Below are 16,815 nucleotides of genomic sequence, written 5' to 3' on the forward strand. Positions count from 1 at the left end.
TTTCTGTCCTGTATTCATATTTTGTGTTAGGACTTAGGTTTTCATCCTAGTGTCTTATTTATTCTTGGAGCACAAGGTTACATGTTATAAGACCTGCATTGTTTAATTATTGGTTTTCTCTAGGGTTTAAGAGAATTTACCGTATCTGTTAATGCTGAACATTAGGAACTTGATTGCTAACACTGATTAATCAAAGCTCTAGAAAGGAGAAGAAATTTTAATAAAAAATAATTCAGTTGAATTCTTTTCTGTTTTCTTAAAAGCTGGTTATTTTGTTCTTGAAAAAAAAAAAGAAAGAAAGAAAGAAAAAAAGGCAGAACAAAAATACTTAGTATTTGATGAAAGTTTATTATTGGAATATCATACCATAGCTAAGGTTCTTTTATGTGGATCTCTGTGGCATGTGAGATCTTGAAAAAGCTAACAAAGTAAAAGTAATGTCTGATAGAGATCTTTGTGTATGTAAGAATTTGTATATATCTTCTGGGTGAACTTGGAACAGATGTTGTTCATTAAATTTATTACCTACCATAAATGATTTAGCATGAGCTAGTAATTTGAGTGGCTCCCAGGTGTGCACTGCTACAAAAATAATACACTGGTCAGAACTTGTTAGTCATGGTACCCTCCTACAAATTACAACCTATCCTGTCCCATCCAGGTTTTAAAAAAATTTATGTATGGCTCTATGCAAAAGGATGCTACATGCTTTGTGCACACAATCCTAACAGCTGTATACAAAGTCATAATCAATGCTTATGCCAGGCTAGCCTATATACCAGGTTATTTATACACATTCCTTCTTAAACTTATTTATACATATTCCTTCTTAAACTGTGTACACAGTACAAGCCATCTTTCTTGTCTGTGCACATCTTCATATGTAGCTCTCTGGTTCTGTACGTTTAGTGAAGTTGCATTACAGTGAATTTACTAAGAATCAGAAATTCTCAAAGCCCCCATAGCGGGTGTAATTTGCTATTCCCTTTTTCATTTATTGAGTTCTTGTGTATTTGTTGCATTCACCATTTTGAAAAGAAAGTGTACGATTCTGTTCTGATGAGAGCTTCTACTTTTTATGAAAATATGATTCCTTGTTATAATGACTAGTATTGCTCTTTGCTGAAATTTGTGGGTTCTGAATGTGACTTTATTACTTACAGGAAGACATGCATCTCCACATCATCTTGGACAAATAGCAAAAATCTTGCTTTTCTGCGTGAATAAAATTTGAAAGGTAGATCTGGGAAGACTCAAATAAATGGCTGCAGAAGCTGTATTTTCCTGTGGCAGCAGGCAGTGTGTGTAAATATTTCAAACCCACTGGTGGAAGGAACAGGGAGAAATTCTCTCATTACAAGCATTGCACAAAACAACTCCCTACAAGTACATGCTGGGGAGAGAGGAGGTGTTTAATTCTGTAGTCATCTAACAGAGTTTTCATAGCACAAAGTAAACACCAGGCTTCAGTGGTGCAATAGCGAGTAGCTGGGCAGAAGACAGGTACAAGACAACCTTTTTTCTTTGCTCTGGGAGCCCTGAACTTAGTGCTGTACAAACTGAATCTTTTAGTGGAAATGAAGACTCAGTAACACTTCATAAGTTTAGCAGTAAACAAGGGGTGAGATATTAGAACATTAATTCTCCATAGAGCTGCAATGACCTTTTCAAGACCCAAGCTGCAGTCAATTTGCACGCACAAAATACTCAAGACAAGAATCACAAGCCTTTCACAGTGCTGTGCTGTGCACCAGTTTAATATGATTTAATACATTCCTATCCAGAATGATCACCTGATTACTCTGTCTCTGAAGGCTCAATAGTTCTAGAGGTTAAATGATGTTCATATGTAAGAGAGTTACTTTAGACTAATTAAATACTTTACTTTTCAGTTTCTCATTGTAAGTAGATTTAATGAGGAAGATTTACTTCTAAATTTTGCTCTGTCATTCACTTGGTATGCCAGAACACCTGAAAGTATTCTCTGAGAAGCATCCATCACTGATAAGGCTGTAAGACTGTAAGAGTCCTGTATATTCTTCTCTGCTGATAGATGTAAATAGAGGTCTATTGGTTATGCCAGTTTATACCAACAAAAAATAATTTCACTTTGGACAAAATGGTTTTAAAGGTAGAACCAGCAAGATATGTTCATGGAATAAGATTTTAACACAAAGTTTCCAGCTTCAAGCCAGCCAGCCAGCCAAGTGTTTTATCAATCAGAGCCTGATATATTTATATTTTTCTGAGTCTGGTGTATGTATGTACTTAATGAGGATAGTGTCTATTGTCTAGAACAGAGGGTTTGATGTGATGTTTGTTCTGAGAAGGTGCATTTTTAAAGTGTCTGTGGACTTTGTGATCATAAATCTTAGAGGAATTCATAAGGGCTTCTGCAGCTAAAACATCGTCTACTTAGACCATCGTTCCTCTTCTTTATCTGGTTTACTAGCTAGAGAAAAAAATGAGAGGTCTGCAGTCTGTGGGAATGTGTGAATAATTTAAAGTGAGTAATAAGCAGAAAAAAATGGCTGGGCTTTACTCATGATACTGTCTGACTGGTGACTGATTTTTGAATCTCGTTTACTTTTTATTTGTTAAATAATTTAGACATCTTTGATATGATAAGCGAGACTTCATTTACTGCGCAAGGTTTGAAGTGGAAAGAATAGAGCAGTTTTTTGTTTGTTTGTTTGTTTTTTATGGTGTTACTAGTAATTTGAATTACTCTATAATGAGAATAAATGGAGCTACAGAGATATGTCCTCTATGTCCTATTTTGCTTTAGACTTCACTTTGCTTAGTTTCGTCTAAGCTCAGTTTTTGGTGAAGGCTAGCTAACATCACAAACCTGTATAAGTAGTTGCTGTAGGTTGGAATCACAGTCTTTTGGTCTGAAAAACTGTTTTCATCTTGTCTCTGCTATATGGCACAGGAGAAGTTGGCTCTGGCATGGGTTTGGGAATACCTACAGTAATGAACAGCATTACGTAAGCAATGTATTCAATACACAAGACCTTCAACTAGAAATTAGAACACTGGGAGAGCATTTAACTTAGTGTCAATGGAAGAATATACTGAATTTGCTATGTTTCTTTTTGAATATTGTTTTTCTCCTATAGATTGTTTATACTTCATGTGTCTACTATAATGCACAACCATCACTGTTACTTAGGGATTATGAAAAGCTCTTTTTTTCTTGCAGATCATCCGGTGAATGAACTTTTGGATCTGTTCAGTCGCCACATGCTTCCTCATGCAATAGATGAACCCCACATTGATGCAGAATCAACTCAGACTGAACCCTGTACTTCAGACTCTGTGCAGGATTCATCTGAATATATAATATTGGATCCTTTCTTTCCAAACTTTATAGAATTTGAAGAGGAGGAAGACTGTGAAAATACTACTGATGTTACAACTCCTCCAGCTTTGCAGTTCATCAATGGAAAGCAGCAGGTGACAAATGCACCTAAAAGCACAAAAGCTGAGGAAGCGAGAAGTGACCAAATTGAAAGCGTTGCACATTCCAAAAATGTAACCTTTTCACAACTCAATGAAACAAACACTTTCATAATACCTGAAACTGAAGCTTCTGGTACGATGCAACCAAGCAAAGCTGGAGAAGTAATAGGGGCGTTCGAAGTTACACAACCGACAGCAGATGTTGCAATGTTAGAACCAATGTATAGTGGTGAGTCTGAAGCTGCCACAACAGACAAATCAGTAGAGATTACTTCTGCATATGAGCAGTCACCACAAAAAAATAAGGAGAGTGTAACATGGCATGGAACTGAGGAGAGCTCTAATAAAGGTGCAAAAAAATTGCTTTTGATTACTAGCGAATCTTCTGGAGATGGCTCCACTGAATCTGATTTGTCTAGTTCTGCATTCACAGAAATTGTGACAATGTCAAGACAGGAAGATGATGAGAAAGTTTCTGGTACAACTTCTGCTCCCAATGCATTTACTGTGGAAAGTTCTGCTGTAACTGCTGGTCTGGATGCGGGTTTTGATACTTCTACTGTCAGCACAGCTTTGAAAGGCCTTATTCCAGAAGAGGGGACTTCTGCTCCAGGAAATTATTATAAATCAACTATTAAACTTGATGCAAATTACCCTTTTGAAAGCCTTCTGGAAGAAACAAGTCAGACAGCAAAGCCTGAGTTAAGCACTTCTTCTTTTATAGTTCTAGAAGGCTCTGGAGATGTAGAAGAGGACACCGCTATAACTTCAGCCATGACAACAGAAATGGCAATAACAGAAACACTTCCAATGCAAGACATTTCTTTGGGTTCTGGCACCGTAGTGCCCACAGAAATTTCTGTAACCATTTCAGGACTCACCTCTGCTTTGCCTGGAGGAACAAGCAATCTTTATTCTACTTTTGATCAAAGTTCTGAAGCAGCTGTTCCCACCAATTCTGTGTCTGAGCTTATTACAGAACAAGTAGTTGGCAACTCGGTTCCAACTGAAAATAAAATTGAGGTAGAGAAAGAAATACAGACTACTGTTTATTCAAGTCAGGAAAATTCAGCCACTGCTGCAGAGGGAAAATCAGAATTGAATGAACTTGGAAGCACTACTGATGAAGTCAGAACTGCAAGTCAGGAACCCATCCCACTCAGAGAAACAGTACCAGTAACAGGTACCATGCATTCTGAAATCAAAAAGGTTACCAGCGTTCCTTTCTTGAGAGAGAAGAAGCTTTTTATCAATGAAGGATCAGCTGAAGAACCAGCAGACTTTTTATCAGGGAGTCCCACAAGAGAAGTGGTAAGTACTGACTCCCCATTTACTGATGCAGGTTCTGGAGACATAGATATTATCATTGCATCTGCTACTTTGACTTCAGTTCCATCAAGGTCTGTCACTGAAACACAAACAGAAAAGCAGGAAGGAAAAGTTTACATCACAGATGTTTCGTTGGAGAATGCAACAGCAGAATATGAAGAACACATGGGAACAGGTGAATCAGCAATATCAGTTTCAAGTACTGGGTCAGATGGCTCGACAAAGGAGTCTGGAGTAGCAAGTCAGATGTCCCAGACTGTGTTTAGTACAGGAAACCCAGGAGAACTAACAGAGGAAGCAGAACCAACTTACAGAGCTCCTTCTGAAGTAAAATCTAGTCATGGTTCTGGAAAAGATAAAACACCTCATGTTGCACCAGGAGTTAAAACAAAGGATTTAGAAACAGCTGAAGTCACATCATCACCAGAATCAGTGGTTAATAACAGCCCTCTTGACATCATGGTGACACACAGTACTGGAAATATAAAAGCAATAGCTGAATCTACAGAAAGCAGAAATGGAAAAGATAGTCCTTCAACTGTCTCTTTGGGCAAAATTCTCCTGATTGAGCATGGCTCTGGAGAAGAATTCAGAGGTGACAGCAGCACTACAAAACTAATGTCTAATGGACCTACTGAAAAAGTACTTGTAGGTCATTTCTCATTTATTGATCAGGGTTCTGGAGAATCAGAAACTTTCATTGAATCATTTACAAAAACAGCAGTTTCACTCACTGGGAAACCAGAATCACGAGAGGAATATGGCAGAAGAGTTGTCAGCACGCCATCTGTGGATCATGCCTTCACTACTGAACCTGATGAGCTAGTCAAGAGTGCTGAACATGAAGTAACCATGATGGGAACTGTAACTGACATAAAAATGGAAGAGAAAACAGTTGATGAACTGACAGTGAGAGCTTTTACTACAAAGTTTCCTTTGTCAGAAGATACACATTCAAAGGAAGATAGGCCATGGGAAATTTCACCAAAAGCGATAGAATCTTCTGCAGAAATGACTGAAGATCCATTCTTCAAAAGTACACAGGCTAACCATGAACATCTGGAATTTTTAAATGTTCCCACTGTCAGACCATACTCAGAAGAAAAGAAAGTAGAAACTGAATCTGGTGAAAAAATATTTTTCCCATTTAATAATGACAGAGTAACTGAGTCTGTAACGATTGAAAGGAAATACATAAGCTCTCCAATTACAGTTACAGAGGAAGAAGAGAAGTTGGTGCAAAGTATTTTTCCTACAGAAGATACTCCCGTATCACTCCTGACAACTAAAGAAGAAAAGCTACCAAATAATGATCTCATTGGTGATGCTTTATTTTCAGGACAAGGATCAGGAGATGAGTTTACTGTTATACCTTCTGTAGTGCCATTGGCTGTCAAAGAAATCACAAGTACTCTAAGTCCTCAGCCTTTTCATCCTGCAAATGTAGGACCCAACCTTTCAACTGACAAGACACAAGACTTTGAAAGAGGAAGCACTGAAAGGTATGCTGAAGTTAATGAAGCAATTACAAGTTCTGCAGAAGAGCTGCTGTCAGGAACTGCAGACTCGATGATCACCAGTTCCCCAGCTTTAACAGAAGACAGTTCCAAGAACTTCAACTCTGAAGGCAAGGAGATGACACATTATTTTTTTGTTATTGAAGAACCTCACAATAAGGAAACAAACCACAGGAGGGGAGAAAATGAAACAGACAGGCCAACAGCTACTTCTAAAGTTGTGTCTTATGAGGAAACTTCACATTTGCTGACTGAAGATGTCATAACTCCTGTTTCTGTAATACTGAGTAGAACCCCTAATCTTGAAACAGAAGAATCACTTGCAACATCAGCAACAGAAATGCCAAGCAGATTATTACCTGAAAGCTCTGGAGAGGGATCGGGCTGGGTTGGTGTTTCAGATTCATTTCCCCCTGACACATTTACTCATTTGTCGATACCTCCTCTGACAAAAGTCGAACTAACTGCTTCACCTAGTGTTCCTGGAGAAGTTTATTCTGAAGTTATGACAACAGAGGCACCGACAGATGGATCACAGACTGTGATCACAGGATTAGCATCCCTTTTTACAGAAGAAAAAGAGATTGTGGCAAATCAAACTGGTGCTGAACCGAAGACAATTACGTCAGAAGAACTAACAAGTGATACCGGGATATATGAGAAAATTATTCCAATGGTTGATGATAAAAGAAGTGTTTTATTTAATGTTTCTGTTTATGGTGATATTACACTAATTGAAGAACGACTTGAAATCCCATCAGAAGAAACAGCTATTATAGACATGGATCACTCCAAATCATTGCCAGAAGATATAATAAGTGTGCAGACAATGCCAAATCGTGCCATACAATCAACTTATGGCGGTGATGATGGCATGAAAGCTGAAGTGGACAAATATGATTCAACACCTAATTTTTCTGTAATCAAAGAAAATTCACTTGGATCTGGTGATAGTCTTTCTTTGACTACTTCCACCCAGCTAAGTAGTGAATCAGTAACATCTGGGCACAGACCAAAATCGGATGACAAGGATTTAGGTTCAGGGAATACTGTGAAGTTTGCAACAGAAACTCTCACCACTACTGGCCTTTATGAGCTGGGAATTTTCCTTCCAACAGTACCCTCATTGGTAAGCCCTCATGTGCCTCATGAGTCTAAAGAATCTGAATTTGAGACTAAACATGTTTTAATGACAAGCACAACAGAAGACACATATGAGCTGAACACTTCAGCAAACAACCGAGTCATAGCAGATCAGAGTGAAACAATGTCTGTTTCTGGGTTTTCTGGAATGGGCCAAGAAGAACTGGATGATAAGAAGCCTGTGGTTCCTTCCCTTACACCAGATTTAACTACTGAGACTGAAAAGGCTTTGACAACTGGCACGCTTGATCTAAGTATTGTCACCACACAGAGTCTTTCACAACACATAACTGTACCATCTAGCAGCAATGAAGAAAAGCATCCTACAGTATATATACAAACAAAATCAGCATCGGCAGAGTATGAAGAAACAGATTCAGCAAGCCTTTATTCTGAACCTCAAACTCCTAAATCCTCAGTAACTGTTCAGTTAGTTAACGGAGTGTCTGAGTATCCTGAGGGGATTGTTTCAAGTACGTCATCATCAAAGGGCACAGATCAGTCTGATCACTCATCAGAAGGAACTTTCAAAGAGGTTAGTTCTGATATTGCAGCAACTTATAAACCACCCACTACAGACCTTCTAGATACAACAGAGGCTTCTCTGCTAGAGTTTTCTCCTAAGCCTCAGTCAGAAAGCCCAACTACTGAAAGTACTCCTCACTTTAATAAACTCGTAACAGACAGGTCAGAGGAGACAGATTCTTCTGTAACTGATCTGGTTGCTGAGGAAGAAACTACTGTCTCTGGAGATTCTTCATCAATACATACCTTCCCTACTGCTTTTCTGAATTTTGGAGAAAGAGCAAGCACAGATGTTCCAAATGTTAGCACCATAAAAGTTGAGTCTTCTTCAGAGAGAGTGAACAACCCCAGTCAAGAAGGTGACAGGAGTACAGAGAGGGAGATCCCATGGCTTCTTTCCACACCTGTTTCAGATTCACCCAACAGTATAGAAGGTGGGTTGTTCAAACCTGAACAGGAAGCAGTTACAATGCTAACTTTGTCTTCACAACCTTTGGATAGAAGCATGGAAACACAATCAGCTTTGTTTGGTCGAGAGGAGATCACAACAATTTCTTCTAACATTGCAACAAACAATACAGCCCCTGGAAAAAATCCTTATCCAAATAAGCAGTCAACAATAAGTTATGAGGAGCTAAACACTCTTGAACTTGTAACTTCATCACTTTCCCTTCCGGAAGTCACTAATGGATCAGATTTCCTGATTGGCACGAGTGTGGGTTCAGTAGAAGGCACAGCAGTGCAAATTCCAGGTAACTTCTACATATGATCACTGTCATATTTGTTTGTTTTGATACATGTAAATGTATGTCTTAACTCTGATAAGAGGTATGACAATCAAAGCACCATATGAAATACAACAGAACTCATGATCCTTAAGATTTGAAATCAGCATGATTGTAAACCCTACTGTGACAAAATGAAAGATGGGGGGACTGAAACTCAAGCTCAGTGGTGCTTCCTGAGTGTTTGCATCGTGGAGCTCTGGATCAGACTTGAGGTAACCAGCAAGTTCTAAAAGACAGGAAGGTAACACTGATTGTGGTAAAGAATTCAGCTGTAATAACTTTTTTTTTCCAGTTTTCAATGGAGATAGATATAATTATCTGATAGCTATTCTGTGTTGGAATGACAATAGTACTTACACAGCTGCTATACAGGTAGGATTGTTTTATAACATGTTACATAGCAGATCTAGTGTGCATTTTAGGATTGGAATTTGCTATAAAAAATAGCTTTTCTTGATCTGCAAGATAATTTTCCAGAAAATAAAAAAAAAAAAAAGGACTTCACAAATTCAGCCTGTCTGTAGCTTAACTGGTTGATACAGTGTCTGTCTCTTATAAATTATAGATCTTCTTGTTTGACATCATTTGCCACAATATTACAGTTTACATTAATGGTTGTTAGGCACCATTTCAACAAATACACAAATGATGTGGTTAGGATCAATATGAGTAGTGCATATTCAATTTATATTTTATCTAGATATAGTTGAAGAAAGAAAAAAAAACTCACTTAATATTACAGGGCTTTCTATTGTTTTTTCCTAAAATAATCCAGGTAGCTGTCAATTTGAAAAGGTTTGCTAGGAAAATATGCAGTCTGTAGGAAGACAAACATGCAATAAGCATGGTTAGGTGCTTAATACAGCCCTCCATTTTGGACTTGCAGTGAGGCAGTCCTAAAACAAGGACCCTGTTTTATGGAGATCAGATTCTTCTGAAAACTTCCAAAGCAAGATCCGGTCTACTTACATGCCTGGATTTATGTAGGCAGGATTTTCTCCTGGAGGCTTTCAACTGAACCTACTTCCTTCCAATGACTCTATGGGGTACTTGGTACTTCAAGAAGACTAGTTCTTTAATTTCCAGATTAAAAAGGTAAAATAGATCTTATCTTTTATTTCATAAAGAATAGTCAAAGTATTTTGGGAAAATGTAACCAAAAATATAAACTTTTCTCATGTCTTTGAGTCAGTTTAGGTTACAAAAGTATCTTATCCATTTTGTAAGTTTTTAGAGCTAGGACTTTCTTCATGTATCCCAGAGGGACTGTCTTCATGATTTTCCTCTAACTATGAGAAGTGGATACCTAGAAATGGTTATCTAGTGAATTTTTGTTTATGTGAGTGATTGCTCTTAGGGATTAAATCAATTACAAATACCCAGGTATGTAAACTCAGTTGAAATAAACATCACTAGAAGGCATCAAAGCTCTGCATGGAAAAGCTATTTAAATGATAACTCCCATAAAAAATGAGGATTTCACAGCAGGTAAGCTTTTATCTTAATGTTTAATTCAGTTACATATGTATTCAGTACCTTTATTTGTATTCTTGAAATGTATTTTAAGGAAAGACAAGTGAGAAACATGCATGTGTGAAAACATCCTTTCAAAGAAATAAGAATTTGTGGGCATTGCTTGACTGAATATAGTGAAATGAAATGTCAGCAGACAGACAGTATATTAAAGAGATGTATGTTCTGTGTACCCAATCATTCCACATAAACTAACCCTGTTCAAAAAAAGCAAAAGCATTTTCCATTCATTTTGCTTATGTTTAACTGATTTCAGCTATAATTAATTGTCATGTCATGCAAACTAAATCCTCAGTATAATATTGTGACTGCCAAATATAGTACAAATTGCTATAAAAATGTAGTAATTCTGAAAATTATTTATACTGGTTCATAGTAAATGCCATGTTATTTTAAAGGTTGAAAATAGTGATGCCTCAAAATAAGCTTTACTGTTTTACAAAACTATTTTATTCCTAATATTCTATTTTGCTATTATAGTTTCTGTAACAACAGTAAACCCTGAAATATCAATGCAGAAATGAAGACAGATTTCTTTTTCCAAAAATTCAAAAAGACGTCAGCTCATTGAGGCTACAGAGTAAACTTTCTTTTTCTACTTAACAGGACAAGATCCATGCAAAAGCAATCCCTGCCTTAATGGTGGTACCTGCTACCCACGTGGTTCATTTTACATCTGTACATGTTTGCCAGGTTTCAATGGCGAGCAGTGTGAATTAGGTAAGGTGGTGCCATCTAAATACTGGATTGTCTACAGATTAATTGAAGTATAAAGTTTCCATACACAAGATTTGCAAAAATATTTTTTTGAGGTTGAAGAAGACAGACATTTGAATAAATTCTACAGTAAAGCCTTACTTATGGACAGAGAAATAAAATGAAGAATGTCTACTAACCATTTTTCTCTCAGCCCATAAAGTGCACAAACAGGTGCACATACAAATGTAAGAGAATTATTTAAATGAACTGAGTGTCCTAGTTGAGTTAACACTAAATTCATAAGTATATCAGATAAGAATAGATCAGCATTATTATTTGGGATAATTCCTTAAAATCTTTGTGTAATTATTTGTAAGGGTGTCAAAATAGCCTAGTCCCAAGCGTAGCAAGGAAGCTGAACACTGAATGCCTGCTGATATTTTTTCAAGAAAATTGCAAATATGACCATAGTCAGATGCATCTTCAGTATAAATTAGTATTTCGGTAAGTCTTCCAGCTGAGGACCTCCTCATGCTGCCTGAGACATTTGGCATTCCCTGCTGTGAATGCTGGTTTCAACAGACTGACCAGTACAGTTCAGGGTAACCAGCTTTTGCTTCCAAACCAACAAGCCAATGTATGATGAAACTGGCTGTTTGGCTGTTTCATGTAAAACTGTTTTTAGTCTTTTTTTTTTTTTTTAATTTTCAGTTTAATTTCCTGATCAATATCAGGGGGTTGCCTATTACACAGTCACTTGCTGAATTTGAAAGAAAAAAATACGCACAGTATTGCTTAAATGAGTTCCATTCACCATATGCAGCTGGGGAGGAAAAATTCAATCCACCCAAAGGTTGATGTTAGTATAAGTTAATTGTCAGGACTACTGTGGTTTTATTTGTCTTTTACAAGAAGACAGTATATGGTTAAAAAAAAAATTAGCTAGTGTTTTTCTCTGCTTACCTAGATCTTATTGATGAATTCAGTATTTCTCTAGTGGGTTGTTAGTGATAGATGTCACATCTTAGATGTTTCATCTTAGATCTTCTTCCTTGTCAAGAAATGTGGCATCCGCTATTTACAATCCAGAGATCAGAGAGAATAATTTTCTCTCTATTCCTTCAGATTATAAAAGAATAACCTGGCAACTTCTTACCCCATAGAAGTTTTACCATTTTATTAGTAATTTGGAATGGGACTCTCCACTTCCAGTTGCCATTTAAAAATATATTTGGTGGTGCTTGAGAAAGTAAATCTCAGCATTTCTATACATGTATTTAAGAATATTCCAGATATAAAACACAAAAAGTCAATCTGAGAGCTTTCTAAATTACTACAACAAATAAAATACATAATGCAGCGATTATTCCTAGGATTTCACAACTGTTGGTTTAACATGCTTGCATGTTAAACATACATGTTTAACTCCTCTTTTAAGTTTTTGATAGCCAATGTCTTACAACAGTGTGGCTTTGACTAAGGTGTTTGCAAAATCTTTATTAGAAACACAGTTTGTTCTTATAAAAGGACCTACTAGTTTACAGCCTATGCAAATACATCCGCAAAGTATTTATAGTAAATGGAATAGTTGTCCAATTTAAAACAAGAAGCCAGATGAGTAGGGGAGAGAAAAGTCATTTGTTTAATATGGAGCCATTGACTCAGGAGTAACCTGTGCGTGGCTGTGAATGTTGCTATCTGACTGGGCATTCAGTGAGATTATCTTCATGATGGTTCATCCTTGTTTTGCTAAGATTAGATAAGGAAGAAATGAGACAAAGAAGAAATTACAAAATAATAAGAATGTAGGACACTCAGCTTTGAAGTCTGAAATTAACAGTCTTTCTGATGATATGAAATTTCTAACATTTGAAATTTTTGAAGATATTTGAGTCTCCAGTATTTCATGAGAATTTTTCATGCCATGATCACACATTCAAGTCAAATTCTCTACTGATAAGGTAAAATACTGCATACTGCACAGCATGACTTCTTTCTCAGTTGTACAATGTGGGGCTGAAGATCTGGATTTTAGAAATTAACTCAGGAGTCAGAGTGCAGGATATAAAATTGTGGATCATCAAAGTCACATATCCTGAGGAGAACACTTCTTGATTTTGGGTGAAGAGAAAGGAAAGTTGTGCAGAGTGAAATTAACTATCAAACAAATAAAACTGCTGTCTTGGATCTTTTGCAATACTTCATTCTTCTGGATTGAACTGGTCCTAGTAATGATTATGAGCAAGGCTGAATAACATTTCCGTTCTGGGAGGTGGGTGGATTATAAGCACACTTTTATCTTTATGTTGTAGATATCGATGAATGCCAGTCTAACCCATGCCGCAATGGAGCCACGTGTATAGATGGCCTCAACACCTTCACTTGCCTCTGTCTGCCAAGCTATATAGGTGCTCTTTGTGAGCAAGGTAAGGTATACTTTAAAATCTAGGGTGACCTAGGTCACAGATGTGTAACCGTGAAAGAGGGAAAATACCATTAACTCCAGGTCTAACTCGAGTAAAAGAACAAGAATCCATGCTTATGTACTTTTATTTTGTTAGACCCTGAAGTTTATCCTTTGTTCCTTTCCCCTCTTGTTCTTTTGCATTGTTACATTACAGAGTTACTCTTCACTATGAGCAGCAGAGTGTATCTGTTTTGTTTTGTCTTTTTGTGGTTTTGTTTACTTGTTTGTTTTTCCAATCAGTGGAGGAACCTAAAAACATTTTGAGAGATGAATCATACCAGCAGCCAGCTAAGACTCTTTCAACTTTATATACCTATCTGCTTCCATTTCAATACTCTTCTGGAGTAGCTAAGCAAAGCCTCCTCGAGAAGAGGGAGGATTGAAGAAACGGTTAAAAACTGTGGCAAGTCGTTAGTGATGAGGAGACATTACAATTTTTAGTCTCAATAAAATTTGAGTATGGTAGACTTCAATGATTTGTGGCTCAGGAGTTTTTGTTTAAGGTTGCATCTGCACCGTCTTTACAGGTGAATGAGAGCAAACACTAGCCACATGCTAAACTGACCAGAACTCATACTATTGCCATACTAAATATTAACAGATATATCAGGCAGTCTCTGTGTCAGAGTAACTACAGCCATACAGCTTTCAGGTGGCTCCAAGGCAAACACAGCCTGTTCATATTGCCTTGCAGACTACTACGAAGACATAGTAGTGATGCTTATGGGATAATGAGTGGAAAGAGTTACTGTTGGACTGAGCTTCTCTCTCTAAAAAATTCTATACAGTGTGAAAGACACATCAGAACACATCTCTTCCAACAGGTGTCACTGGAAAGTAGGAACAGTCTACGGAATATACCAGATTATATGTCCTTTCACAGGGCACCATAACCTTGACATCGTCATCCCACACTTTTCTAGACTGCTTTGCTCTGTTTTAGGGCAAGTAGGTGCAGGATCACAATTACAGGGAAGTTTTAAAAGATTTTCTAAACCAGGCAATTGAAACTAGATTAAACATCCAGGTTCCTGTAACTGTTACTTGCACTGTCTGCAAGAAATCCTGCTGTATTTAATACTCTGCAAGATGCTTACTCAATATGCGCCTGAAGGAGGGGGGAAAGGGTAGCAAAATCTGTTCTGTCACTAAAATTAATGAAGGCGTTTCCATGGAAAAAAAAAAGAAAGGGTACTTTAAAGTGTACTTTCTAAAGCTTATGAAAATATCCTTCTTTCTCTTTTTCTTCAGCTGAGTGGTTTCATTTCCAGATGAATGAACTGGACCTTTGGATTTGTTTAATTAATACTGCCTATTTTCAGGTTTGTTTTTCATCTTTAATGAGTGGAAGGCAGTTTGCAAACTCTTCCAGATCAACCTATAGAGGTTTGTTTGTTAGAGCTGAACCCTCTCAAAGCTGACTGGCTCCAGCACTTTTCACTGTTTAATTTTTTCAGTAGTCTGCCTAACCTTGTGATTTGAAAGGAGCTTCTGAATCTGCTCTCCAAAATTACAAGTTGACAGTGTTTTCACAACAAAAGAAATAAATGTTCTCACTCGCCTCCTTCTCCCTGTCATTTCAGCAAATCTGTAGCAGTGAATGGCTCTGAGTACTGTGGTAGCTTTAAGCTGCTTTTTACGACCAACCTGAGAGTGCATTTTAGGTGGTTAATGGGAACATTTCCTAGTTTGTCAATCAGAACCAGAGCCCTGCTCACTCAGCTTTGGAATTTAAATTTCCTCCACTTAAAGTCCTGCAGTGGTTTGGGACTTGGGAGAAGTGTTCAGTGCCAAATTTCCACTCCACCAGACAAAATAAAATTGTGTTGGCAATTCAGACACAGTTGTCTGGCAAGCAGGCTTTATTTCAAGGCACCAGTCCTGACCTCACTAGATTTAAAGACCAGCCAGAACGACAGAATGTGTACCTCAGTGCCACAGGAAAGGTGGAGTTGAGCACACCAAGATTATATTTCATTACTTTCTCTTTTTTTTTCCTCCAGTATATACTATTTATTTTAGAGAGCCTCAGAAAAAAAAAAAAAAAAAGGGGGGGGGGTGGAAGTTGAATGGCTTTTTTAGACATGTTGCTGAGTTTTCAAAATATCGTGGAAGTGAATGGAAGCAGTGAATGCATGTTGCCTCTGAAAATGAAACTCAAAATATAGCAGACAATTTCACTACACTCTGGTCTCAAGACACTGGTGTGGAAAAAAATATGTAGAGTTCAGAATTTTACCAAAATGCGCCCATGAGACTTTTCTAGATTAAGAGATCTTTGGCTGACATCTAGCATAGTATCAGTGTTAAGAGGAGATGTGACATGGGGACGCTGTGGCTGCATGTCAGGGAGCTCTGACAGGTGGTGGGAGTCAAGGAGCCTTCAGGGTGATCTAACCTAGGGTGAAAGATATCAATTCTGAGAATCACTGAGCTGTAATTGGCTCCCTGACAGACATTTTTCTTGCCAGGTGGAAGCAGTTCAGCAGACAATCTGAGCCCGGGAACTTCTTCTTGAAGAGAGCTAAAGTTGTCTGATGTTGGAAATAGAGTAACCGAGGGTGTTTCCTTTCTAAACCAGATTGGTAGGTCAGCAAGCCAGCATCGCTTCTGATTCAGACTAGATCAAAGGGGAGTGGAGGACCTCTCTTAGAAAATACCCTCTTTTGCCCATCACGTGTGTCTTTTCAAAGCACAAATGCTTGCCACTTGGTGACATTTGCACGTCACTTCTTAAATGCTGAAATACCCAGAAAAGGTTTTTGGAAAGGTGACTGCAGACTGAAGCAGGCCTCGGTATGAGTCTTATCCCAGGAGATCCAGCGGTCATTGGCATGCCTCTGTGGAAAGCCCTTTGGAGAGCTTTCAGCATCCCAATGAATGAGGTCAGAGCTGGGTAGATGAGCACCTCTTTCTGTCTTCATTTTCCTTCCATGGCTGGTTGGAGTTCCCTTTCCTTTTTGTCCCTCCCCCCCTTGCTATTCTAAAGGGTGTCTACCTGCTTTCAAGGAGTGGTGTTTGGCTTTTAAACTCGAAGTCTGGCTTTCTCCACTGCAGGATCCCTGCAGGCACACCTCACCTAGCCAGCTTACCAAATGCAGCTGCATGTTTGGGCCTGTGTGCCAAGCTGGTACATATGTTTGTTACTGGACATGCCTCCTTGGCATAACATAGACAGCTGCTCTGTCTTCCAGGTTCTGAAAACAAAACTTTTTTTTTTTCTTTTTGTCATACAAAACCCCACTTATTTTAATTTTATTATTATTATTTTTTTATAACCCAAGTTCTTTGTTTAAATGTTTGTGATTACTTCTGTCTTGTTTGATTCACTTTGTTCCCAGAGCTTAGT

At 37.8% G+C, this 16,815-nt stretch overlaps 1 protein-coding gene across 4 annotated transcripts in view; it reads left to right on the top strand.

Moving 5' to 3' along the window:
- VCAN (versican) overlaps nt 1-16,815 on the top strand; it is a 114,149-nt gene that overhangs the window by 72,639 nt on the left and 24,695 nt on the right. For all 4 annotated transcript variants that reach the window (XM_035563207.2, XM_050716475.1, XM_050716476.1 and 1 more), the window contains 3 exons: nt 3,206-8,731; nt 10,907-11,020; nt 13,312-13,425. In XM_035563207.2, coding sequence (XP_035419100.1) covers nt 3,206-8,731; nt 10,907-11,020; nt 13,312-13,425 — 5,754 coding nt within the window. The remainder of the gene's footprint in view (nt 1-3,205; nt 8,732-10,906; nt 11,021-13,311; nt 13,426-16,815) is intronic.

This window comes from Cygnus atratus, chromosome Z, assembly GCF_013377495.2.
Source record: "Cygnus atratus isolate AKBS03 ecotype Queensland, Australia chromosome Z, CAtr_DNAZoo_HiC_assembly, whole genome shotgun sequence".
Classification (NCBI taxonomy): Eukaryota; Metazoa; Chordata; class Aves; order Anseriformes; family Anatidae; genus Cygnus; species Cygnus atratus.